At 40.2% G+C, this 26,327-nt stretch overlaps 1 protein-coding gene across 1 annotated transcript; it reads right to left on the minus strand.

The window, feature by feature from the left end:
• Positions 1-440: 440 nt before the first annotated feature.
• LOC139446219 (uncharacterized) lies at positions 441-7,257 on the minus strand. Its single transcript, XM_071227545.1, has 2 exons — positions 7,148-7,257; positions 441-1,373 (listed from the first exon to the last, which is right to left on the minus strand). Exons 1-2 carry the CDS (start codon positions 7,247-7,249, stop codon positions 486-488), a joined length of 990 nt encoding a protein of 329 aa, XP_071083646.1. The 5' UTR covers positions 7,250-7,257; the 3' UTR covers positions 441-485.
• Between the last annotated feature and the right edge of the window lie 19,070 nt (positions 7,258-26,327).

A 26,327-nucleotide genomic window follows, 5' to 3' on the forward strand; every position in this document is an offset into this window, starting at 1 on the left:
GGAATTACTGGGCTACCAGTTATGTCCCTTCTAAGCCAATGGACCAATCAGATTCCACCTCCCGTATCACTTGCGTTTGCTTCACACAAAATGGTGGCGCCCGGTCAGGACGATCTGATCGAAAAGCAAGATCTATATTGTGATAAAATGGGTCTTACATCGCGAAATGCATCAAATCACGTGAACACCTTCATTAAAACATGAGAGGATTTGGAAAATATCTGCTGACAACGAGTTGGCGGTGCACATGCTTTGGAAATCCTGCAATCAGCCGAAATCTGCACGACAGTTTACGAACCGGATTTCAATTTCGGTGCGCGATTTTGATTGGACTATGCAAAGACTCGTTACTCCATCCAAAATTTAACTCCATAATACCAGCCTAGTTCGGCAATGGTGGAAACTGGACTTTTATAGTCAGTTAACTCTCTTGCCTCGGGAAGATGGGTTGAATCATTTTCGATAACATAATACATTTGGCAACGCTAGATTGAACCACATTTTTCATAAACAAAAAGTCTCAAACGATATAAAGCAAACTGAACAGCATGAAGTACACAGGTAAACACAGTTATACCACTAGTAACTCCTAGAGTCAGTCCAACGTTGTTCCAGTCTAAAACGATTGGATAGATGACGTTGCGATGGTCAACTGCCCAGTAGATGGCGCTGAAGATGACGTAGCAGAGACCGTACACTACGGGGTATATGACGTGAAGAAGACGCATCGGGCGAGCGCTAACAAAGTTGTCGACGACAATGAAGACAGTGTTAAGGGCGTGGACGTTCATGTCTTCAAGGGAGATGGCGGCTGTCGACGTGTACAACACCCCGAAAAATATTGCAGTCACAATGATAGCGAACGTCGACACTATGTTTGAAAGGAGCCAGGATATTTTGGAATACCAAGGAAGAAGGATTGTGTCAATATCGACATGTGTTTGTGAAGAGTCCGAAATTGTTGTGGAACCGTCGACAATTTTGACGTTATTTTCGTTGTCGAAGACAACGCTTTTGTTGTTTTCTCTCACCAAACCATTGACGGCATCAGAGGTGAAAGTTGCGTTGTCGTAAAAACCGGAAGTGGTGACGCTTTTCAGTTGACATTCCGTCGATGACGTCTTTGCGTGTTTGAAATAGACCAGGGATATGATGAACGCTAGTACCATATGACAGGTGAGAACCGTGTAGGTCCAAACAGTCAGAAACACAATGGCGTGGTACTGTCGAGGCTGCGTCACGTCGTGTGACTTCGAGTTGACATTGTCGTTGAAGTTATCCTCGGATTTGATGAAGATGTGAACAAGGGCAAAGCAGGCATAGGCTGCTATCAGCAAGCGGTAGATGACGTACGCCGGGCGAGTCCATCCCAGCTGAAAATGAAGTAGAAAATATAACCATTTTCAAATATCATAATTTAACCATTTCGACCCATCTTCATTTGTAACTCATCTACCCCTTGGAAATTAAGGATATGAATACAGGACCCCAGCAATCTTTGGATCAGGGGGTCGGGGACGGTGACTTAATTGGTGCATGACTTCGCAACTCGAAGGCGAGGACCGCTCGTTATGATATAGATTTTCTGGTCAAGACTCGATTAATTACAGGCATATAGCTGGAATATTGCTGAGTGCTGCGTAAAACAACAGACACACACACAATAACCGAGTGATGTTCTAAGCCGCTTTAAACAATATTCCCGCAATACCACTGCAGGGGATTTCAAGCAGGGGATTCACATATAATAACCATATTTGGAATAGAACTCTTCGTTCCAACCAGTATTATATTGCAATTAGTAAATAATATTTTCAGATAATTTTATTGAATAACAATCTACATATATAGGTAACTGGACTGTTATAGGTAGACACACGTCTCACACAAGGTCCATTATTCAAAAGCTTTAATAATTTAGTCATACAATTATATTACCTATGTCCTTAACGGCGCTATGAATGTTATGTGATGGCCGCTATACGAACATGTCTCCCCAGCCACAGAATAATGGTTCTTTAATGAATGACGTTTAAATGATATGTTGAAGTTTAATGACAAGTGTTTGGACCCACCCCAGTGTCGTTGTTCCAATGGTCGTTTCAAGATGTATAAGACGGATAAAGATTCCCAAAGTATAATTGTAACCACAATCTGAATTATATTTGTGACATTTAGTATGGGAAAGTACTTCCATCATAAATATGTTATTGCCAAGTATCAGTTATCAAGTGTGACTTGAAAACGTTTACAATGAAGGCGTTCTATTTTGGCTATACATGTCTGTAACGTTGACTTCTCATAATGAATACGAAACTGTCATTAATCAAGAAAGGTTGTGGTATCTGTATTGAAATAATAAAGAAGTTAATTTTTTTTTTTTTATAAAAACCTGTTTTCAATAATACAAAAGTAACTTATAAAATAGTTATAGTTGCCAAGAGGTCTTTGGCGTTACCTCAGTTTTTAAATCATATTTGTTAATTACTGTATTATTTTTATTATCTTCGCCGCGAAAAGCTAGAAAATTGCCCAAGCGGCTTAAGCAAATTTATTCATACATTCATCTTTATTTGCAAAGCACAATATCGCATAAATTTACATATATCTTTATACACCACTACCTGACTACCAGAATGATTTTCTGGAGGAACGTACTTAGCATACAGTCCAGTGCATACGGTAAACTCTCATTGCCACTTAAATCCCCCGGACAACACATTTCAAGATAAAGGAACCATGGTCACAGATTAATGTATGTATATTCTTATGTAAAGACGTTCCTGACAGAATCGCCTTGACAGTGGAGTATCCAGACTAGCGGGGTCGAGACTAACGAGGTGGATGGGTGACCGTGTACAGCAAGCTTGACTCCTTAAAGTTTCTTAGACTTCAGTCCGCCCCCCCCCCCCCCGGAAAGACATACCAAATGTGGTGTCTCCTTAACCTAGTGACTTTCCACGAAGCAGTGAATGGGTACCCGTAGGAAGAGTAATGGACTGTTAACCTTCTAGCGCCTCATATGCAAATTGGGTTGTATACTCCCGAGGAAGCTGAGAATGAAATTCGAGTGCACATTGATCCATTGGCCGGGGTATTAATAATGTAGCGTTATGAATTGAATCTGACGCAGTATAAATGGAATTATTATTAGCCTTAGTATTAGTAGTAGAATAAGTTGACTTGTATTATCATCATCATTCTTCTTCTTCTTCTTCTTCTTATATCGGGAATCGATATCAATATGCTCCGGAATACACAGCTTCTTTAATGTAAACAACGGATCATAGATATAAAATTGAGACTACAAAGTCGTGTTTTAATGAAAGTATATAGAGGATATTTCATGTGTCGAGTGAAATATCATGTTTCTCTCACCGAGTGACGGGGGGGAAGGAGATATTTTCACTCGTGGCTACGCCACTCGTGAAAATATCTCCTTTCCCCCCTTCACGAGATGAGAGAAACATGATATTTCACTCGACACATGTAATTTCCTATTTATTATATACTTTTGGTGTAGTTGTCTGCAGGAAGATTAAATTATTTCCACAAATGTAAAACCTTCAGGCGTAAATTCTCCCTACATAACACACATGGACGGTTTTCCACCCCCTGTAAGTACGACTAAAAATGTAGTTCCGTCTTTGCTTAATCTTAAAAAATATAAACAAAAGTAACCAAAAATATTTGATGTCACTAAAATTCTTTAGTATACATTTGGATATGATTATATACAAATTCAACTTCATCAAAAAATAAATTTCAAATCAATGAGACGGTTGTTCGAAGCGAAAGAATACACGCAATTCAAGTAACAAAATGGCGCTTTGCGAAACGTAAAGTGTCGACTGACAAATCAGAAGAGAAATTCACAGTTTAATATAAATCATTTTCAACAAAATAACAAACGGTAAGAATCGGTATTGACTACATAAATGACCATCTGTCATTATATGACTTGTCAACGTTGAACTGACGTAAATCAACAGTTTGTGTACGAGCTGTCTCGTGTGGGCCAACATAGTTCCGTCAACGTGTTATGTTCACTGCAGTGAAATATTAGGTGTTATGTTCACTGCAGTGAAATATCAAGTGTTATGTTCACTGCAATGAAAATATCACTTTCTAAACTTCAGAAAACTCAGTCTTTCACACTGAAGTGTATAATAAAACGTATGCCCTCTCCGTCTAGATCAACACGCCGAACAGCGACAAAACGTGTTTCATGAAAGTATGTTTGCCTTCCCACAAAGTGAATGTTTGCACAACGTCGACAGTTCGAAATGGAAGAGACCAGCCGCATACATCATTACATTACTCTCTATATATAACATCACTTAGATATATAGAGAATCTCACCCGAGTGTCTTTTGATATCAAATATATCAACATGAGTTGATAAAAGTGGAAAAATACCGAGGCTTGTCGAGGATTATTGCCATTTTTATCAACGAGTGTTGATATATTTGATATCAAAAGACACGAGGGCGAGATTTTATTCATCATCCAACATCATTCTTTCAACTTTTTCGATTTGTAGACAGTAATTAGCAATGTCTTCAGTGTAAAAGTACTGCAAAGAGCTTCAGTAGCAGAGCCATTAGTGATGTCATTTGATTGTGACGTCATGTTAACCAGTGACGTCACAATGGTTTGCAAAGCATTGTGATGTAATTTCATTGCAGCGATAACTACTGTGTAGATATCGCTTGATCTCGTCCAAGCGATATCTCCTGTGGGAGCCAGTTTGGGATGATAAATTAAATGTGTGAAATTTCTAAAATTTTCACTTAGGCAATTTACAAAACGCATGTTAATATGTGACAAAAAACCCATCGTATTCCAGAATATTATTATGATAATTCCTCAAGATTCAATCGAGTTGACTGTTTGAGGGTGACACCGATACCCTCAAAGGTCTGTCTATTTTCTTAAAAAGAAATATGCCAATATAGAGATTATGATACGAACATGTGTTTCATACTGATTTTTCGAAATAAGTGTCAGAATTCTTGAAATTTCTGAGCGAGAGCCAGGGTAATTCATGAATTCTTACACGAGTTTCATAAAATCAGTATGACACACGCGAGTGTAATACTTTCCTAATTACTATTATAAGGGTAACGCTATTGTTCAGGGCATTATCATTTGCAGAAGCACGAGGTCTTCCATTAACTGCCCGATGAAGGAGGACAATTGAAAAAACCGAGGGCTTCTGCAAATGATAATGCCCAGAAAAAATAGCATGGAAAAGTCATAGAACAAACAAGATGACGTCACTATTGAACGTGACGTCACCTATCCCTTTCCTATGATGTCACCTAACAACGGGCGTGATAATGGCCCGTCGTCAAGCAATATGAGGATATTATCAAGTTACAGTAGCCCGCTCATTTCTGATAACATGCGGGCGGTTTAATGATAATTCTATCCATTTTAGCTATTCTATTTCTTAATCACGATCGCCGTTTCAGAAAACACATTTGTCGAAGGACGTTAAGAATCTTCAGCTTTGACGTTGTTACTAGTGTGACGTCATTTCGTCATTACGTAACAATAAGATTCGAATAAAATCAACAATGCTGCTAGGATGACGTAAACAGTACGCTGGTCCGCGTGGAGGGATATTTGCACTATGTTATTTCTGGCATTATATGAAATAATCTTATTTCCATTGTCTTATCTTTCCTTAATATTGATTGTATTAAAAAAGCGCTCATGTGCTCTGGATCACCTGTATCGGCAGCGCGTCTTATGTAAGATGCATGTTGCCTAACAACAAACATCGCTTGTACGAAGTCTTGCCACATAGACGCACCTGAGCTGAATTTGCAGGTTGAGCTTTAAATGCTAAACGGGAAACGAGACCACCTGTTCCTGAGTTCACCGTATCATGAGAGAGAGAGAGAGAGAGAGAGAGAGAGAGAGAGAGAGAGAGAGAGAGGAGAGAGTGAGAGAGATAGAGAGAGAGAGAGAGAGAGAGAGAGAGAGAGAGAGAGAGAGAGAGAGGGAGGGGGTACTTGGAGAAGGTAGAATAGGTATATTCAGGTGTGTGTCGTCGGCGGTGTGTTCGGGGAGGTGGTGGTGAATGTGTGTGGGGGGTGGGTGGGGGTGTGGGGGTGTGTTAGTATATAATCATTCACGTTATTTCAGTAGCAGCCTCGGCAAACTGTGAGAGTGGTTACCCAAGCGTGAATGCCCAAGAGGGTATTAGCTCTCTGTACGTATTGGCTGGCCATTTACAAGAAAATACTTTCTTCATAAATACAAAGCAGATGTAAGAGAATATGTGAGATAATATAGCGTTAGCGAGAACTTGTTCAGGTGAGTCAGTATCACGTTACCCATTCGCTCGTGATAGTGTGTTCTTCACAGTTCATGTGTTATAACAGTAATCGCGGGGATATTTATACCCTGTATCTATATCCCCATCTGAATCTCCATCTAGAGGGATTACCGATCACGCTTCCCGAAAACCAGTTGAAATAAAACAGTGTTTCAACAGACAACCATGTCTTCTTGGTGATAAGGGGAGCGTTGTACACGTGTCGGCCAATAAAGTGTACGGTTGTTAAAAGATGCATTTTATTCATCGTTATACAGCTGAATTGCAGCTTGATAGAATATAATTCTACTGACCTAGTTACAGGACGTACAGATCCGATGAATCAGCAACAATTTACAATCCATATATATGACCTGCTATGCTGACAGTTGACACCATTATTTTGTTCTTATTCGTCTTACATTGCCAACTTACCATTACACCATATGTCACATCTCATTACACCATATGTCACATCTCAAAGTAAAAACAATAATTACAACGGTTATAACGAATTCAAAAAGACCAGTAACATTAGTTTGTTATGACCGTAGTTCGTTATAATCATATATACAGCATAACTATAGCAAATAGTCGTGACAAAAAATCAGTTCGTTATATCCGTCAGTTCGTTATAAGCGTGTTTGTTATAAACGTACTATACTTTACTTCGACATTGATAGAACGATATCTTTACGATTACAATTTATGATATATGTAATAGACGTTAGTTGAATATGAAAAGGTTTCACATAAAAACTGAATATTTACTAAACATATTCTCATAAATATACGGATATGGCCCCCAGTTAAACTTACGTTCGTACTGCATGCTAACTGGGAACGTCCGAAGTAATCCGGGCGCTCGAAATTGAGCCAGGCGTTGCGTACACGAAATTCTTTTCTAATAACAGAACACATGGCAGAGAACAGCGGTCGCTTCCAGCCCCAGCGGTTGTAACACTACACCGCTCGTCTCACGTGGGCTTTATAAGTTTACTACGGCAGATAAGATAGTTTGAGGTGGCCAACCCTCGCCATTGAGGTAACGCTGGCCACGTGACGTGAAAGCGACCAATCAGAAGCAGATAACACCTGGACTGTAAACATTACCGAGGTTTGCATGGGTATGAATACAGTGCTCAAATTAGGTTTGTCCGTAACCGTGAGATGAGACATGGTTACTGGACTGATAAGCGGTTTATGTATGCTGATTGACTTTGTTGACTTGTCGACGTCGTATATGACTACAAGATTGCAACTGAAAGGGCGATGGAGTGTGTCGGGTGGGAGCTAGGTGGGTATGTGAAGTTATCATATAACGGGTAGGTTTCTCGGCAGGACAAAGCAAACGAAAAAACCCGATATCCATTGGGGTCATGCAGATAAAGATGCGAATGTCTCAAGTAGGGACTACTTTCAGTGTTTACAAACAAACATGGCTTCGCCCTTGTCATTCGGCCATCGAATTAGAATTAACCATCGGGAATCTGTATAAACTACTGGGATAACTGCTATCATTATCAAAAGAATAGTCTGATAGTCTGATATACTGAATATCAGTGTTAACTGTGACGTAGCTAAGGCATTTTAGAAGTTTTGGCAACTTTAGAAATATAAATTGCGAAACAATTTAGCGAGGGGAATGCCAGGCGCCAGTTGCAGGATCAGTTTCCATATCTTTGTTTCCATATCTCCCATATCTTATCTGCGGCTTGGAAGCTTTCAACAAAATTAACACCGTTGGATTTGGCCGAAATAGTAGTATGTACGAATTGTTACCTTGTTTCGTTTTGTCGCTGTGTGTACATCTGACTGCACTTCGTAACGTTGTGACAATCTCTAAATAAACGTGACGTCTCATAGACCATCTCCCCGAGGCAAGAGAGTTAACTGACTTTAAAAGTCCAGTTTCCCCCCTTGCCGAACTAGGCTGGAATTACTGGGCTCGATTGCAGCGCCAACAGTGGCTATTACCAGTTATGTCCCCTCTAAGCCTCCTCTATGGACCAATCAGATTCCACCTCTGGTACCAATTGCGTTTGCTTCACACTAAATGGAGGCGCCCGCTCAGGACGATCTGATCGATAGTAAAGATCTATATTGCGATAAAACAGGTCTTACATCGCGAAATGCATCAAATCACGTGAGCACCTTGATTAAAAACATGAGAAGATTTGGAAAATTTCTGCTGACAACGAGTTGGCGGTGCACGTGCTTTGGAAATCCTGCAATCGAACGAAATCTGCACGACAGTTTACGAACCGGATTTCGATTTCGGTGCACGATGTTGATTGGACTATCCATAGACTCGTTAGTCCAGCCAAAATTTAACTCCATGATACCAGCCTAGTTCGGCAAGGGTGGAAACTGGACTTTTATAGTCAGTTTACTCTCTTGCCTCGGGAAGATGCTCATAGACTAGGGTTAGAGTAAAAGACAGTTACTCTAGCGGACAGACCGATGGATTGCCGCGAAATGTGTTTTGCCCCCTATGTAGTTACGCTACTGTATAAGAAACAGGTTTCAGATGGAACTATATTGACTGTTGTCACCGCCCGACAGTCACGTCACTTACCTTCTTACGTAATATATATTAATGCGCACTTTTCAGGAAAGCTTGCAATGTTTGTGAGAGATGGGAACAGCGTTTTCGAGCACAGAATAGAAACGTGTGAAAACCTCTGTGTGTTAGCTGTTGAGAGATTTGGCACCCATTGTAATGCAGCGTGGTGAATGAGGAGCACATTTTACCATCATGTCCTTTCTAGAACTAAGGTAATAAATGAGCCATAATGTAATTAATACTAGAAAGTCGTGACTAGAAAATAAATGACAACATTGACCTAAAAATAATTATGTGCAAGCAGCATTGCAAGAATTATATATGAATTGTACCTAGTACCGTAGAATTTTGGAACTCTTTGCCTGGAGATATTAAACCAGTACAGTGCCTATAAATAGTTTTACACATAATACCTCCCCGAAATTAGGACATAAATTGTGATTTGATTCAATTTTGGAAATATATTCTACCAAGTAAAACATTCGATCTCAATTGTAACAATATAAATTCATATAAAACTGATAGATTCTTTTCAAATTACCCATCCCGCTCTTGTGGCGCTACGTATGGAACTATCTTTCATTACTTTTTGTGGGTCCATGTGTATAAATACTCATTTTTATACCAAATTACTTCCTGAGATAGTTCGCCTTCCTCTTTACTTTAGTGATTTTACCTTGTGAAAGTAGATCTCTCAAAGGAATAAGGACATATTGGGACGTAATTTCTCGTAATTTGATTGGTGAAAATCAGACATGTGACCATTTTCTCACACCTCTTAATACGATGGGATCCATACTGGGTCATTCTGACTTTGGCACTCTACAGGTCAGTTTCAATCAAAGGGCAGATAATTCAGTCCAAAAGTTCCCCTTGTCCTCACACACGTTAAGGCATTTATTTCATTTAAAAGAAGTGTTTGAATCTTAGTGACATCCCGATGATCAAGGTTTATCGGAAGTTCGGGTATATATTTAAACATCCTTGATACGAACCAAGGGACTTACTGTTACTTGACAAGATGGCTACAATCTTATCTCCAGACGCACAAGTGTCTTTTGACAAGTGTCATCAAACCACAGTAGAAGAAGGACAAGGGGACATATCTTTTGAGGACACTTAATGAAGTGTATGACGAGGCTGACACTGATATCAGCTAGACTGGTTCCAGTCGCTGCTTCATAATTAGATGTCGTATATATACACTCTTCAAAAAAAGAAACGCACCGGTAGATTTTTAGTAAATGTTTTGTACCTAATAAAGTCGATATAATTTAATATCATAGATACAAATCTGAAATTTTGGAGCTCGATAGTCACATGTTGTCGTTGTACAAAGGCATTGAAAACTGTTCATTGTCATGTCACATAAGGCCACAAGGTTGCGCTGAACTCGTATCTCGTGTGACCGCCCCGGACAGCAATCACCGCTCTGCACCTCCTCGGCACTGACAGGATACGTGTACAAATTGTGTCCTGCGGAATTCTGCGCCACTCTGCTTGTAACGCGTTGGCCAGTTGTGGGAATGTCTTCGGCGTGTTCTGACGTTGACGTACACGTCGATCGAGTTCATCCCACAGGTGTTCCATTGGGTTGAGATCTGGTTCATGTATTGCGCCAAGTACCGCTAGTTTAGCATCTTACGTCCGTCCATGAATATATTCAAGGTACGTGTGTTAGTTTATAATGTGCTTAGTAATTTTAATCGCCTCACAAATGATGAGTAAATTTGTATAATCAATTGATTAATGCGAAATCACCGTCATCGTTATGTTTTTGCTATGTATCACCTCAAATTCTGTTCAGCTATTGAAAATGCATATTTTTGGAGCATTGGGATTGCCTCGGGGAAAGGAATGGGTTACACAGTTTGAGAAACAAATATTAAATAACTTATATAGTCGAAGAAATTGAGTGGGTTGTATCAACCTCATCGCTGTTGTATATTGTTCTACCCTTTACATGTTCAGTTTCTCACACAATTGTTTAGTCAAGACGTAGCACTCCAACATGTGAACAGATGATAGCTTAACTGTGCACAGAAAATAAGTCGACGGTCACCCAGGTGTACAGACAGTATGTCAACTCTCCCCCAGGTGTACAGACCATAAGTCAACTTTGCTCCAGGTGTACACACAACGAGTCAACACTCGCCCAGGTGTACAGACTATAAGTCAACTTTGCCCCAGGTGTACACACAACGAGTCAACACTCACCCAGGTGTACAGACAATAAGTCAACTCTCCCCAGGTGCACAGACAATAAGTCAACCCTCACTCAGGTGCACAGACAATAAGTCACCACTCACCCAGGTGTACAGACAATAAATCAACTCTCCTCCAGGTGTACAGGCAATAGGTCAACGCTCCCCAAGGTGTACAGATACTAGGTCAACACTCCCCCAGGTACAGACAATAAGTCAACTCTCCCCAGGTGCACAGACAATAAGTCAACACTGACTCAGGTGCACAGACAATAAGTCAACACTCACTCAGGTGTACAGACAATAAGTCAACACTCACCCAGGTGTACATACAATAAGTCAACACTCACCCAGGTGTAAGGACAATAAGTCAACACTCACCCAGGTGTACAGCTAATCAGTAAACACTCACCCAGGTACACAGACAATTACACCACTCACCCAGGTGTACAGACAATAAATCAACTCTCCTCCAGGTGTACAGGCAATAGGTCAACGCTCCCCAAGGTGTACAGATACTAGGTCAACACTCCCCCGGGTGTACAGACAATAAGTCAACTCTCCCCAGGTGCACAGACAATAAGTCAACACTCACTCAGGTGCACAGACAATAAGTCAACACTCACTCAGGTGCACAGACAATAAGTCAACACTCACTCAGGTGTACAGACAATAAGTCAACACTCACCCAGGTACACAGACAATAAGTCAACACTGACTCAGGTGCACAGACAATAAGTCAACACTGACTCAGGTGCACAGACAATAAGTCAACACTGACTCAGGTGTACAGACAATAAGTCAACACTCACTCAGGTGTACAGACAATAAGTCAACACTCACCCAGGTACACAGACAATAAGTCAACACTCACCCAGGTACACAGACAATAAGTCAACACTGACTCAGGTGTACAGACAATAAGTCAACACTCACTCAGGTGTACAGACAATAAGTCAACACTCACTCAGGTACACAGACAATAAGTCAACACTGACTCAGGTGTACAGACAATAAGTCAACACTCACTCAGGTGTACAGACAATAAGTCAACACTGACTCAGGTGTACAGACAATAAGTCAACACTCACCCAGGTACACAGACAATAAGTCAACACTGACTCAGGTGCACAGACAATAAGTCAACACTGACTCAGGTGCACAGACAATAAGTCAACACTGACTCAGGTGTACAGACAATAAGTCAACACTCACTCAGGTGTACAGACAATAAGTCAACACTGACTCAGGTGTACAGACAATAAGTCAACACTCACTCAGGTGTAGAGACAATAAGTCAACACTGACTCAGGTGTACAGACAATAAGTCAACACTCACTCAGGTGTACAGACAATAAGTCAACACTCACCCAGGTGTACATACAATACGTCAACACTCACTCAGGTGTACAGACAATAAGTCAACACTCACCCAGGTGTACAGCCAATCAGTAAACACTCACCCAGGTACACAGACAATAAGTCAACACTCACCCAGGTGTACACACAATAAATCAACTCTCCTCCAGGTGTACAGGCAATAGGTCAACGCTCCCCCAGGTGTACAGATACTAGGTCAACACTCCCCCAGGTGTACACACAACGAGTCAACACTCACCCAGGTGTATAGACAATAAGTCAACTCTCCCCAGGTGCACAGACAATAAGTCAACCCTCACTCAGGTGCACAGACAATAAGTCACCACTCACCCAGGTGTACACACAATAAATCAACTCTCCTCCAGGTGTACAAGCAATAGGTCAACGCTCCCCCAGGTGTACAGATACTAGGTCAACACTCCCCCAGGTGTACAGACAATAAGTCAACTCTCCCCAGGTGCACAGACAATAAGTCAACACTGACTCAGGTGCACAGACAATAAGTCAACACTCACTCAGGTGTACAGACAATCAGTCAACACTCACCCAGGTGTACAGACAATAAGTCAACACTCACCCAGGTGCACAGACAATAAGTCAACACTGACTCAGGTGCACAGACAATAAGTCAACACTCACTCAGGTGTACAGACAATCAGTCAACACTCACCCAGGTGTACAGACAATAAGTCAACACTCACCCAGGTACACAGACAATAAGTCACCACTCACCCAGGTGTACACACAATAAATCAACTCTCCTCCAGGTGTACAGGCAATAGGTCAACGCTCCCCCAGGTGTACAGATACTAGGTCAACACTCCCCCAGGTGTACAGACAATAAGTCAACTCTCCCCAGGTGCACAGACAATAAGTCAACACTGACTCAGGTGCACAGACAATAAGTCAACACTCACCCAGGTGTACAGACAATAAGTCAACACTCACCCAGGTGTACAGACAATAAGTCAACACTCACCCAGGTGTACAGACAATTAGTCAACACTCACCCAGATGTACAGCTAATCAGTAAACACTCACCCAGGTACCCAGACAATAAGTCACCACTCACCCAGGTGTACACACAATAAATCAACTCTCCTCCAGGTGTACAGGCAATAGGTCAACGCTCCTCAAGGTGTACAGATACTAGGTCAACACTCCCCCAGGTGTACAGACAATAAGTCAACTCTCCCCAGGTGCACAGACAATAAGTCAACACTGACTCAGGTGCACAGACAATAAGTCAACACTCACCCAGGTGTACAGACAATAAGTCAACACTCACCCAGGTGTACAGACAATATGTCAACACTCACCCAGGTGTACAGACAATTAGTCAACACTCACCCAGATGTACAGCTAATCAGTAAACACTCACCCAGGTACACAGACAATAAGTCACCACTCACCCAGGTGTACACACAATAAATCAACTCTCCTCCAGGTGTACAGGCAATAGGTCAACGCTCCCCAAGGTGTACAGATACTAGGTCAACACTACCCCAGGTGTACAGACAATAAGTCAACTCTCCCCAGGTGCACAGACAATAAGTCAACACTGACTCAGGTGCACAGACAATAAGTCAACACTCACTCAGGTGTACAGACAATAAGTCAACACTCACTCAGGTGTACAGACAATCAGTCAAAACATCTCTCAGATGTACAGACAATAAGTCAAAACTCACTCAGGTGTACAGACAATAAGTGAAATCTATCCAGGTGCACAGACAATAAGTCAAAACTCACTCAGGTGTACAGACAATACGTCAACACTCACTCAGGTGTACAGACACTAGGTCAACACTCCCCCAGGTGTACAGACAATAAGTCAACTCTCCCCAGGTACACAGACAATAAGTCAACTCTACCCCTGGTGTACAGACAATAAGTCAATTCTGCCCCTGGTGTACAGACAATAAGTCAATTCTGCCCCAGGTGCACAGACAATAAGTCAACGCTCCCCCGGGTGTACAGACAATAAGTCAACTCTGCCCCAGGTGCGCAGACAATAAATCAACACTCACCCAGGTGTACAGACAATAAATCAACTCTGCCCCAGGTGTACAGACAATAAGTCAACTCTGCTCCAGATGTACTGACAATAAGTCAACGCTCCCCAGGTGCACAGACAATAAGTCAACACTAATTCCAGTAATATCACGGCGTATCAGCTTAATTTGGGAGGAAAGCCCGAAGATGCAGATCTCAGACGTTTACCGCTTCGGTAAAACCCACGAGCATGGGTATGGTGCTGACAAACCTAGAAACATAATCGGGTCGAACGGGGATTCGAATCCACAATCATAGGTTTCTGGCGTGCTCAAGGGACGCAACTCTGTACAGCGAATCGCGGCGCCTTAGACGACTGGGCCACCCGTGCCCCCAACCAAGGAGTGAGACACATTATAAAATTCAGACAGGTTGCTTTAGACCTATTTTACACTATTTTTTACACCTACAGTAAACTACGGTTATAACGAACTCAAAGGGACTACTTTTTTTGGTTCTTTATAACGTAGTTCGTTATAAGCATATATATACAGCATAACTACAGTAAATAGTCGGGACTAAAAAGTAAGTTCGTTATATCCGTCAGTTCGTTATATGTGTGTTCGTTATAACCGTAGTTTCCTGTATTTAACTACATGCAGTATCCAACGGGTCTTGTGTCGGGGAATGTAGACAATACCATCATCCCATATGGTAAGTAAACCCCTCGTTGGATAAATCAATCCATAAACTGGCTCCCCATGGCGTACACCTCTGATAGAGACAAAAGCTGTTAGACTTAAAGTGAAGGGACAGACTAATGCCAGTACTATCAGCGGTACTATATAAACGAATGATTTGGCCAATGTCGACGGTTTTGTTTCTGTTATTATTAAGACTCGACAATGTGGTGTGATTTGCCTGAACAGAAAATAAAAATAATCAATTGGCAATCGTACTTCATTAACCACTGTGTTTTTAGGTTTGTCAGCACCATACCCGTGCTCATGGGTTTCACCGAAGTGGTAAACGTCTAAGACCTGCATCACTTCGGGCTTTCCTCCCACATTAAGCCGACACGCCGTGATATAACAGGAATGCTGATAAAACCGGTGTTAAACCCAACTCACTCACTCACTCACAGATTAACCACTGGGCATGATGGGTTTACAAAGGTCCTGTTATCGGTGCAAAACCAGGACCCGCCAGGATCAATGTATATCAATATAGTTAATAGTTGTGTTAATGTTAACTAGTTAACTGAAAAGTTTTGGCAAAGTCTGGAATTTTATCAAAAAAATTAATTATGCTTCAGACTTAAAAATAAAAGAAATTATTTATTTGTATAGGTGAACTGGTTAACACTAACTTCTATCCATACCGGAAGTGTTAACCTGACCTAACATGTTATTCTGAAATCAAATTGCTTTTGTTATGTTTATGCTAACATTGTCAATGATGTACCAATATTAAATTAAGGATTTGACATCTGTCACCTATTGTCTCATATCAAAATCTACCCGTTACTAAAATCCGATCACTGACTTGAGAATATGTTGGATCATGACGTGTACACTGCCATCAGGAATGTGTATGTCAACACCTTACTACTACACATCTGCCCTTACTGGACTTTATCGTGGACAAATATGTGAGTATGGTTTTACGCCGCTTTTAGCAACATTCTAGCAATATCACGGCGGAGGACACCAGAAGTGGGCTTCACACATTGTACCCATATTGGGAATCGAACCCGGGTTTCAGCGGCTAACGCCTTAACCTCTAGGCTACCCAACCGCCTTTGGACAAACGAAATAGAAACTTAATGGAACTTCATATCGGTGCCAAAATGTGCAAATAGCAATTACTGGAAACTAGCACTATGTCAACAAAGACAGACACTAAACAAAATCAGTGCTATTCAAATATTTTAGTGGGCTAGCACTATAAATTCGGCATTAGTCCGGACTAGTACAAGCAGCCACACACACACACACACGTGCATGCACGTCGCTGTGCAAGAGCAATATTCTTGAACGCGACGTTAAACACCATTTCACCTCACCCAACGTCCATTTGCGTATATATAAGCTGGTGACATCTGCGTGGACTTAACGTTCTCTCGACATACCTCATTAACTTACATATCCAGAGAAATTGTAGGATTCAAACCATCATTATAGTAATCGAGAACAGTGTGGCACTTATAAGTATATGCGTCAGTGTCATCGGATGTCATCGTTCGTCAAGGAAATGCGACAGTTGTGTTCAGAACTAATGGCGATGTGTTACATTGACATGTGACCGATCATAATTATAACTTCTGCTACTGTTGTTAGTATCTGCCAGATTATAACTTCTTATACTGTTGTCAATGTATGTTGATAACACAGTATTAGAGTAAGCGCAGGGATTTACCTGGTTGGACAAAAACAATGGGAGAAAAAAATCTCCAACATGACCTTAAAAATCAGATTGTTCTCAGATGAATAAGATACTTAAGATTTTGAAAAGAGATGTTTTTTCTCCAGCATTTGACAAGTTGAAACTGGGCTCAATTTCATCTTTATTTACACAACATTACCTTTCAAAAAAAGAAAAGAGAATGCATTTTTCGAATATTTATAAACAAAAGTCACATTACTCAACAGTGTTGAGTCAACACATAACTACTTGTGCATATCGTAAACTGTGAATAAATAATTAAAACATCGTAGAATAAATTCGGCAAAAAACTGAAGCACAAAAACGCAAGAAATTAAATGAGCATTACATTTGATCATCACAAAGATTAAATATATTCATCTCCTGAAAATGTTTCACTGACATGGAATATTGAAAAATTACAAGTCAAGCAGTAATACTGTAAACGTGATTAAATGTCTGTCACAGTGGCAACTAAGACACGTCAAGAATCTGAATGTATCTGCCTCCGTGGTCTTGTGGTCACGTTAAATGATCTTACTTGTTGTTACCCTGTCTGGCGCTAGGCAGAAAGGGGCTCAAACAAGGACTGGTCGGCTCGGAGTCAGTATACTGTGTCTGAGTGGGGTGTTCATAGTAAACTGCGCCATGGTATCTCAGTGAGCTAGAGCTATAAATCGGCATCAGTCCGGGCTGGTACCAGCAGGTGAAGATTCCGGGGTAGAGTAGGTCTTCAGCAACCCATGCTTGCCGCAAAAGGTGACTATGCTTGTCGTAAAAGGCGACTAACGGGATCGGGTGGTCAGGCTCGCTGACTTGGTTGATGCATGTCATTGATCCCAATTGCGTGGATCGATGCTCATGATATCAATCACTGGATTGTCTGGTCCAGAATCGATTATTTACAGACCGCCGTAAATATAGCTGGAATATTGCTGAGTGCGGCGTTTAACAACAAACCAATCAACCAAATCTTTTTGTTTAGGAAACCGCACTGGATGTTCGGAGGTTTACCTATCGTTGTATGCTTTAACACAGGTAGTTGGTGATAGAGGGCGATAATTAGATGGATCGCTATGGTCCCGATCACGTTTTAGAGTGGGATTAAAAATGGCATTTTGCAATGGAGGAAAATTCCTGAGGGCCAATTTTCATCAAGTTTCCAGGCATGAATCTGACAAATGTGACAAAGAGCTTGATCAAAGGGGGTCTGTGATTCATGAAGTGAAACTATTTCATTATAATCTTCCCTCTTATCACGGTTAAAATTAATATTTCTGTGGATCTTGGTATTCCTGGAATTTATTATTATTATTTGATTATGAAGAAGGATTTGCTCGGTTCCCACCCAATGTGTTGGCAATATCAGACTTATCTGTTATTAAATTATCATGATCTTCATGGGAAGTAATGTACAGTGAGTATGCAGCTGTCCAGGGTACTATATATCCTGCGTAGTTTGGCTCAGACCTTTTCAGCCAGGCATGGTCCGATTTTGGAAAGGGTTGTTTTGTTCTTCTTTTGAAATTGATATTCGTTCTAGAATTTTTGTGTTTTCTTTTACACAAATCTTGGTGATTGTGTTTTAAATAATGCGTGCCTTGTCCAAGAATATGTTGCTTGCGTGTGAATGACTGTGTGCAATGCAAAATAGATTTCACATTCTCACTTTTATTCTAGGAACTAATCTTATCAATATTGGCGTGACCTTTCATGGACTCCGACACCGTATTTCTTTGTCCATGTGAAAAAACAAGGGAACTTGGCCAAGAAGTTTCGAAATCGAAATTTCTTCTTTAAAAACACTACTTTAGCTTCAGGCATAACGATGCTGAGATATTGTTCAATAACGGTCAAATAGACAAATCCTTCCCTCTGAGCCTTCCACCTGAACTAGAAAAGGAGACCAGTGAAGCCGCCTCGTCAGTTTCATATTTGGATATATTCATAATAATTCAGAGTCTTTCAACAAGACTGTTTGACAAGAAGGATGACGTGATAACTTTAACTTTCCCTTTTTGTTGAGCATTGTTTGATAGGCATTACTTAGAAGTTGATGGATGGCAAAGTAGACACAATTTTATGCATAACAACTTCTTTAATACTGTGAAAAGCGAGGTTTCGGTATAGATACTTATACCATTGTATAAGACTCTTGCTTGAAAACGGCATGCGGATCTATTTGTAATGTTGAGACACTGCATAACGAGTTAACAATTTACAAATCGAGTTTGATTTAAGGTATGTCGGACAATCATAATTATTGTTTAAATAATGTATGCCCTAAGTCTCTAGGTAGGTTAGTGCCTGCATTGCTTCACACCTTCCTCCCTCAACGAACTGAAATTATCTTATATACTATTCAAGCTGTGACACGCACTGACCCATTGCCTTTTGATTATAGGATAAAACACGTCACGAGGTTTGGTTTGAAAAGGTAAAACTGCGCTCTCAAGGTTTTACATTTTCAAACAAAACCGAGGAGGCGTGTTTTATCCAACTTAGAACCGTCTAAATCCAAGAAATACCAGAATAAAATAAGAAAACCTTAAACTGCAACAATAAAGCACTTGGTCAGGCTCGATGACCTGGTTAATGCATGTCATCGATCCCAATTGCGTGGATGGATGCTCATGTTAATCACTGGATTGTCTGGTCCAGACTCGATCATTTACAGACTGTCGTCATATAGCTTGAATATTGCTGAGAGCGGCGTTAAACAACAAACCAACCAACCAACTTGAAAGAATGTTATTGGTGTGATCGTACCATTATGTCTTGAGATAGTGGTCGGGTAGCCTAGTGGTCGGGTAAAGCGTTCGCTCGTCACGCCGAAGACCCGGGTTCGATTCCCGACATGGGTACAATGTGTGAAACCCATTTCTGGTGTCCCCCGTCGTGATATTGCTGGAATATTGTTTAAAGCGGCGTAAAACCATACTCACTCACTCACTCACTCATTAAAGACTATTCATCTGTGATTTCACGTGCAGTGGTTTTGCTCAGATTGAATTGTAATAACTTCATTTGTGCCCAGTTTTGTAATTTGCATAGATATTTATTCATTGAGTTTTTAATATGCTTAATATCTGGATTAGATTGACATTTAGTCCCAGAAAAGAGTTATCTTGTTTATAAATATATACCTACAAAATCCAAATACTTAAATCGAAAAGGAACCCAGAATAATTCTTAAATTCAGCTGCCCTGAGGCAATCTCGACGTGCCAAATCATTCTAGACTTCGTTTGGACTCCTTTTAAATTTATTCTCTAGGGTCTGGGAGACAGACTCTTAATGGAGATGCTATGTCCATGTTGGCATCAACTGCAAACAAACGTGCCACATTCCTCATGGCACATCACTTCATGACAAAGTCTCAGGAAGTAGTGTCTGGTCATATCAATAACTGTCGAATAATGGGTTTTATCGGTACGACGGAGCTAATTATATATACTACTATATGATGGATTATGTCGATGAAATAAACTATATTTTTATGTATCAAAATATATAATCATGTTATAACAATGAAATGATTGACAGGTTAGTTCTCTCTGACAGAAGTCATTATGGGACAAGATTCGTACATTTATTGCCTTGCTTAAACCCACAAAACCTTGGCTGTTTGTGATTATTTCTTGCAGTTTGGGGCAAGAAAAACTACCAAAAATGCATTATCATTTTCAGTCAAGCTGTAATCATGGTAATTTACGGCTTTAACATGGATATATTTCATAAATGCATTCCAGATGGGCATGCAAGCAAAACAATGCTTATATAGTCGGAATCGTACGGTCGACTCTGCGTTTGGTTAAATCTGGTCTTGTCGCTTTTATTTATACAAATACCGCTCCAGGGAAACAAACAGATTACAGATGGTGACTTTATATAAAAATGTTCATGTTGAATATATATGTACAATACATACAGTTAACCTGTAACCGTGAGATAGAGCTGGTGGTGTCAGAGCTAACGGAATGCAGATTGTTAATTTCAATATTTTATCATAAATATATTTATATTATTTTAACTTCTACATTACGTAACTGGAATCGTTTACTTTTGACAATACAATCGATCAAAGAATATCCATGTTGATTGCGTCACTTAGTGAAGAGCTGGCATATAAAACAGTTTTCAGGTTACATCAATGGGTGTAAAATTACATATTATTTCTAATGTTTGTGTAGTTTCAGCATGTAAATACGAAATGTAAAACATCTTCGAAATGACCTGTCTGATACATGTCGATCAGATGTGTAAGCATTTAATTCGCTGGAGCCAGCCTGAGGCAAGAAAACAAACTTTAACAAAATCTTCAGTCGAAGTTTAATGTATATTCATTTGTCGTGTCAGGGCCACTGATTAAAGTGTTACATTCTCGTAATGACGTTCTCGGAAGAGCGTTCCACGGTAATAGTACTAGGAAATAAAAGTGACAAAACCCTTGCCATATTCACTATAGTGTCGATAGTATGATTCCGACTATATTAGACCCGTGAAGATTCCGGGGTAGAATAGGTCTTCAGCAACCCTTGCTTGCCGTAAAAGGCGACTATGCTTGTCGTAAAATGTGACTAACGGGATCGGCTCGCTGACTTGGTTGATGCATGTCATCGATCCCAATTGCGATCGATGCTCATGACTTTAATCACTGGATTGTCTGGTCCAGACTGGATTATTTACAGACCGCCGTCATATAGCTGGAATATTGTTGAGTGCAGCGTTAAACAACAAACCTAAGGCACCGAGAACAATGGGGAGTCGGACAACTTGGTACTTGGGATGCAAGCGTGACATTTCGAAAGCGAGGTCCGTATATTTGCCATGTTTTTACACAATAAATTATTATTATTATTATTATTATTATTATTTACACATTAAAATAAAAAATGCAGCAAAAAAGGTTTGGGTGATCCTAGCACAGTCAGGCTGGTTAGTCTCATCATTAGCTCAGGACCCTTGCCCCCTCCTCACGGCGTCCAGACAGCGACCCCTGAAGATCCGGGGTAGAATAGGTCTTCAGCAGCCCAAATTTGCCGTAAGAGGCAACCAACGGGATTGGGTGGTAAGACTCACTTACTTTGTTGATGCATGTCATCGATCCCAATTGCGTGGATCGATGCTCATGATATTAATCACTGGATTATCTGGTCCAGACTCGATAATTTACAGGCCGTCGTCATATAGCTTGAATATTGCTGAACGTGGCGTTAAACAACCAACAAACAAACATGAGCCACAGTAACATGTAAGCTCTCTGCTCTTGGTTTAATGCAGTATTCGTGATATAATTAAGATTGCGTCGTCTACAAGGTGATGAACACATTGGGGCCATTGGTATGCTTCAATATGTTCAATGTGTCCCTGTCTGTGATTTGCATACTTTGGAACAGGTTTCTGCAGACACAAGATGTTAAATGATATGCCTTGCATAGGGCTGCGTAGGTCAGTGTCACAAGTCCAGGCTGTAAGAAAACAGGCAAACAGGCAATCCAATCACTATTCACTTGCTCAAGGGGACACGAGTGGTCCAGTCGTCTAAGGCGTCGCGATTCGCTGTGCAGAGTTGCGTCCCTTGGGCACACCAGAAACCTATGATTGTGGGTTCGAATCCCGGTTCGCCCCGATTATGTTTCTAGGTTTGTCAGCACCATGTCAGTGCTCGTGGGTTTCACCGAAATGGTAAACGTCTGAGACCTGCATCACTATGGGCTTTCCTCCCACATTAAGCTGACACGACGCGATATAACTGGAATACTGTTAAAAACGGTGTAACACGTCCCATTTTAATTTTGGAAACCCCAAAAGTCCAGAAACTCTACGGTCTCGGGCAAAGGTATTTACAAAAATAAGCTTGCTGTTTTCATGGGAACATACTAAGGAAGAAATTGTTTTTTAAAAAAAAGGTTTAAAAACTCAATATTTACACCATCTCGCCCATAGGCCTGCCCATGGGCGAGAATATTTTCCTTTACTCAAAACTCATGTTTTTATTTCGCAAATACTTAACTTGTATTCCATCAAGTATCATGACATAAAATTTAACTCATTTTAACTTAATTCAACGATTTTATAGCGATATTGAAATATTTCGCCCATGGGCGAGAAAAATGCTTGGCCCATGGGCGAGAATATTTTCCTTTACTCAAAACTCATGTTTTTTATTTCGCAAATACTTAATTTGTATTCCATCAAGTATCATGACGCAAAATGTAACTCATTGCAACGATTTTATTCAACGATTTTATAGTGATATTGAAATATTTCGCCCATGTCCGAGAAAAAGGTTTGAGTGAATATTATGACACTAAAGCAACTTTTAAATGCATTGTCACTTTTGGTATGAAAATGGAAACAGTTCAGAAAAAACAGCCTTCTTCTGATAATTCTCATATTCTCATTAGTACGTTGTATCTAATTACAGTGTCGGCATTATTTACAGGTGATTCTACAATACCTGCTCTCCGTCAATTACGATCTACCACACCACGCGCGAATAAACAGTAATGCAGGTGTTGCTGTGGGCAAATACCTAGCCTGTATATGTATATTTTTTGGTGGATACATGTATTACATATTTTCGTTGATATGTGGATATATTAAGCACAAAGACAAAAAAAACGGTTTATGAAAGATGAACTAGTGCCTTGATATATTCAACGAGATGTGTATCATCGTTTAATGGGTCATTCAATAAAAGTATGTTTGGAGGAGATATCAGAGGAGCCGCTCAATATACACAGTGTCGTCCGGTGAACTACCACCCCACCCTGTCCGTAAGAGTTATGTAATCGGTACACAATATATTTGATGCGGTGTCAGTGTGGAAGGAGTTTGAATTACGTCCGCCACTGGCCACAGAGGTAATCCTCAAATCCTCAATCAACAAGACCAATGCCGTAACTAATTACCTAGTGACGCACGTAACACCGACTGTCAATCTGTCTGCTACAGCTACCATACCATCATCCCTGTCATAACTGGCAATATCAACGGCTTATTCAAAATATTAATTGTAGAAACGTCTTTGAGAGACTAACGTATGTCGTATACAGTCCTCATATTTGATTAAAAAAAAAGTAAATACGTCAACTGGGAATCAACTGGATGTTACCTTCCTTATATCAGGTAACAGCCCTGTTTGTGAAAATATGTACTAGACATACGATTTAAAGACTAATAAAATCAATTGTAAGACCGCATAGACCATAAAACCGAATTAACTTTGTCTTGGTATCATCTCTTGTGTGTTAGATGATGGTAATGAGCTGACATGTGTTAACGTTAGATTAGGAAGGAGAGACATTAAAGTGTTTTATAATACTTGGGAACATGAGCAATAAGATGTAGCAACATAAACATGCATGGAATGGAATATGGAAAATGGTGAAAACAAATTGAAATAGATTTTAATAAATAACTTGCAAAAGCGATGCCCAAAATTGTTTAACCGTGTTGTGTGCGTTGTAGAGTGACGACTAGCAAGTAATTGTCATGCTGTGCGCACGGTTCCATATACAAATTCAGATATACAACCGGTATATAACTGAGAACTGAGATGCCAAGCATTACCTGCATTCGAACACGGAAGCAATATACTTGTGTGTATGCCCTCTCCCTTGAAAAATGTATCACTAAAGTATTTGTATTGTAATAAATATAGTAATAATAAAACTTGGTTTGATTTTCAGTTATTTTACACCTTTGATTGATACGGATTACGTAAATGTGGTCCAGTCACTGTCTCTAATGTATCTGCTTTGTTAGAAATTTCAAATGTCCTGATATAGCACTGTTACTGTTTCCTGCATATTCCTTTTTAAACAAAAAGCCCACATGTATACTGAAATCTGTGTCCACTGTTAAAAGGGTATTAGTGCAGTCAGCCATGGTAAAAGGAAAGACAATAATAAGGTGATTAATTATTGTCTGTTGCAGAATATGCGGTAAAGGTGTTGTCATTTATACATATACACATTACACATATACAGATGAAATACACGATATGACACAGTGCAAAAACAAACTAACATACGGTTTCTATTACAAATAATTATACGATTATGGATTTAATTAGCATGTTTAATTTTGCAGGCCAACACGGTTGAGATACAGCATCGGCATACTCAACTGGAGTTGTTTTCTGCCGGTCGTAAGTTCATCGTTTGACTGAGCACACTTGTGTCGAGGTTGCGATATTTTTTTCTCTTTGTTGGCAGTCTGCCACCGGCCTGAATTTTGAGAAAGGTCTCAGCATGGGACTGTTAATTTCTTCTTAAAGATGTCAAAAAGCTTAAAACTTGTAGATGTTGGGGCGGTTTGGACCAAACCTTTTTCAGCTCAGCTTTTCCCAGTGTTAGTGGTCCTGGAACCAATAGTGTCAAACAGGTTCTGCACAATACGTCCATCAGATTCAACTGTTCAGCAACATTGTCACTGAATTTCAGGTGAACGAGGGGAAAGGCAGACGCACGTGGATTTACTCGCAGGTTATTATTGTCTGGAGTTCACATTTTGGGGCATTTCATATACTAATTGAACAGAGTTCGCCTGCGCATGTCCACTTTAGTGAGACAGACTGTAACCAAAAATACAATGAGATGTAGCTCCCAATCCATTATAACAACGACAACAACCAGGGTGAGGGCACAGTAAGGTTAAACCGCGTCCACCACACAATCTCAGGTGGCTAACGCCATGTCTCCCATCAAGTCAGCTCTATTTTTCAGCACATTATTACCCATTTTTTACATTTTGAATAAAAGTAATTAAACAAACATATTTAACAAACATACACATTACCAAATACAAAACTTTAAAAACCCTTTCTAGACTTCGTTTCAATTAACCTGGATCATATAACTCTCTCGCGGAGGTCGTATACGACTTTAAAGTGAATACATCTACAGTGTACAAGTAACTTTTAACTGTATCATGTATGCTCATGATAAGCAATTCATTCCTAATTCGAATGAGTACATTCTGGGGCTAAATCTGCAAAAGGATAGACAAAATATTTCTTTGTACAATGCAAACGATAGAAACGTAGCGGCTGATAAAAGAGACAATGACTTAATAATCTGCAATATATCATTTGTTCTCGTTTAATCTATTGTACATATTGAAGTGATTGTAAAGTTTCAAGGCGTTCTTAAATGTTGTGGTATTATGAATGAATTTAGAATATCAATAGCGAAAAACGGTCACCATATGGGATGTACATGTATAACTTGTCTTCCAGCACCTAATCATCGGACAGACCAGTCAAGTGTGACCAGTGTACATGCCTGGTCTTACCTCCTAATTACTGAGCTGCCCAATACTGTCATACTGTGGGCAGAATAAGCTGCTCCAACTCGTTGAGTGATAGAGATTAACCAGATTATGATTGTGTTTGTAAGTTGCGTTTGATCTGTGTCGGGTTG

This window comes from Haliotis cracherodii, unplaced genomic scaffold, assembly GCF_022045235.1.
Source record: "Haliotis cracherodii isolate W230 unplaced genomic scaffold, xgHalCrac1.p SCAF_6, whole genome shotgun sequence".
NCBI lineage: Eukaryota > Metazoa > Mollusca > Gastropoda > Lepetellida > Haliotidae > Haliotis > Haliotis cracherodii.

Bases quoted from the DNA above. Each gene is read 5' to 3' on its own strand.
- LOC139446219 (XM_071227545.1), bottom strand. From the start codon at position 7,249: ATGTGTTCTGTTATTAGAAAAGAATTTCGTGTACGCAACGCCTGGCTC. The intron at 1,374-7,147 runs GTAAGTTTAACT...CTTCATTTTCAG, and splicing joins AGTTAGCATGCAGTACGAAC to CTGGGATGGACTCGCCCGGC.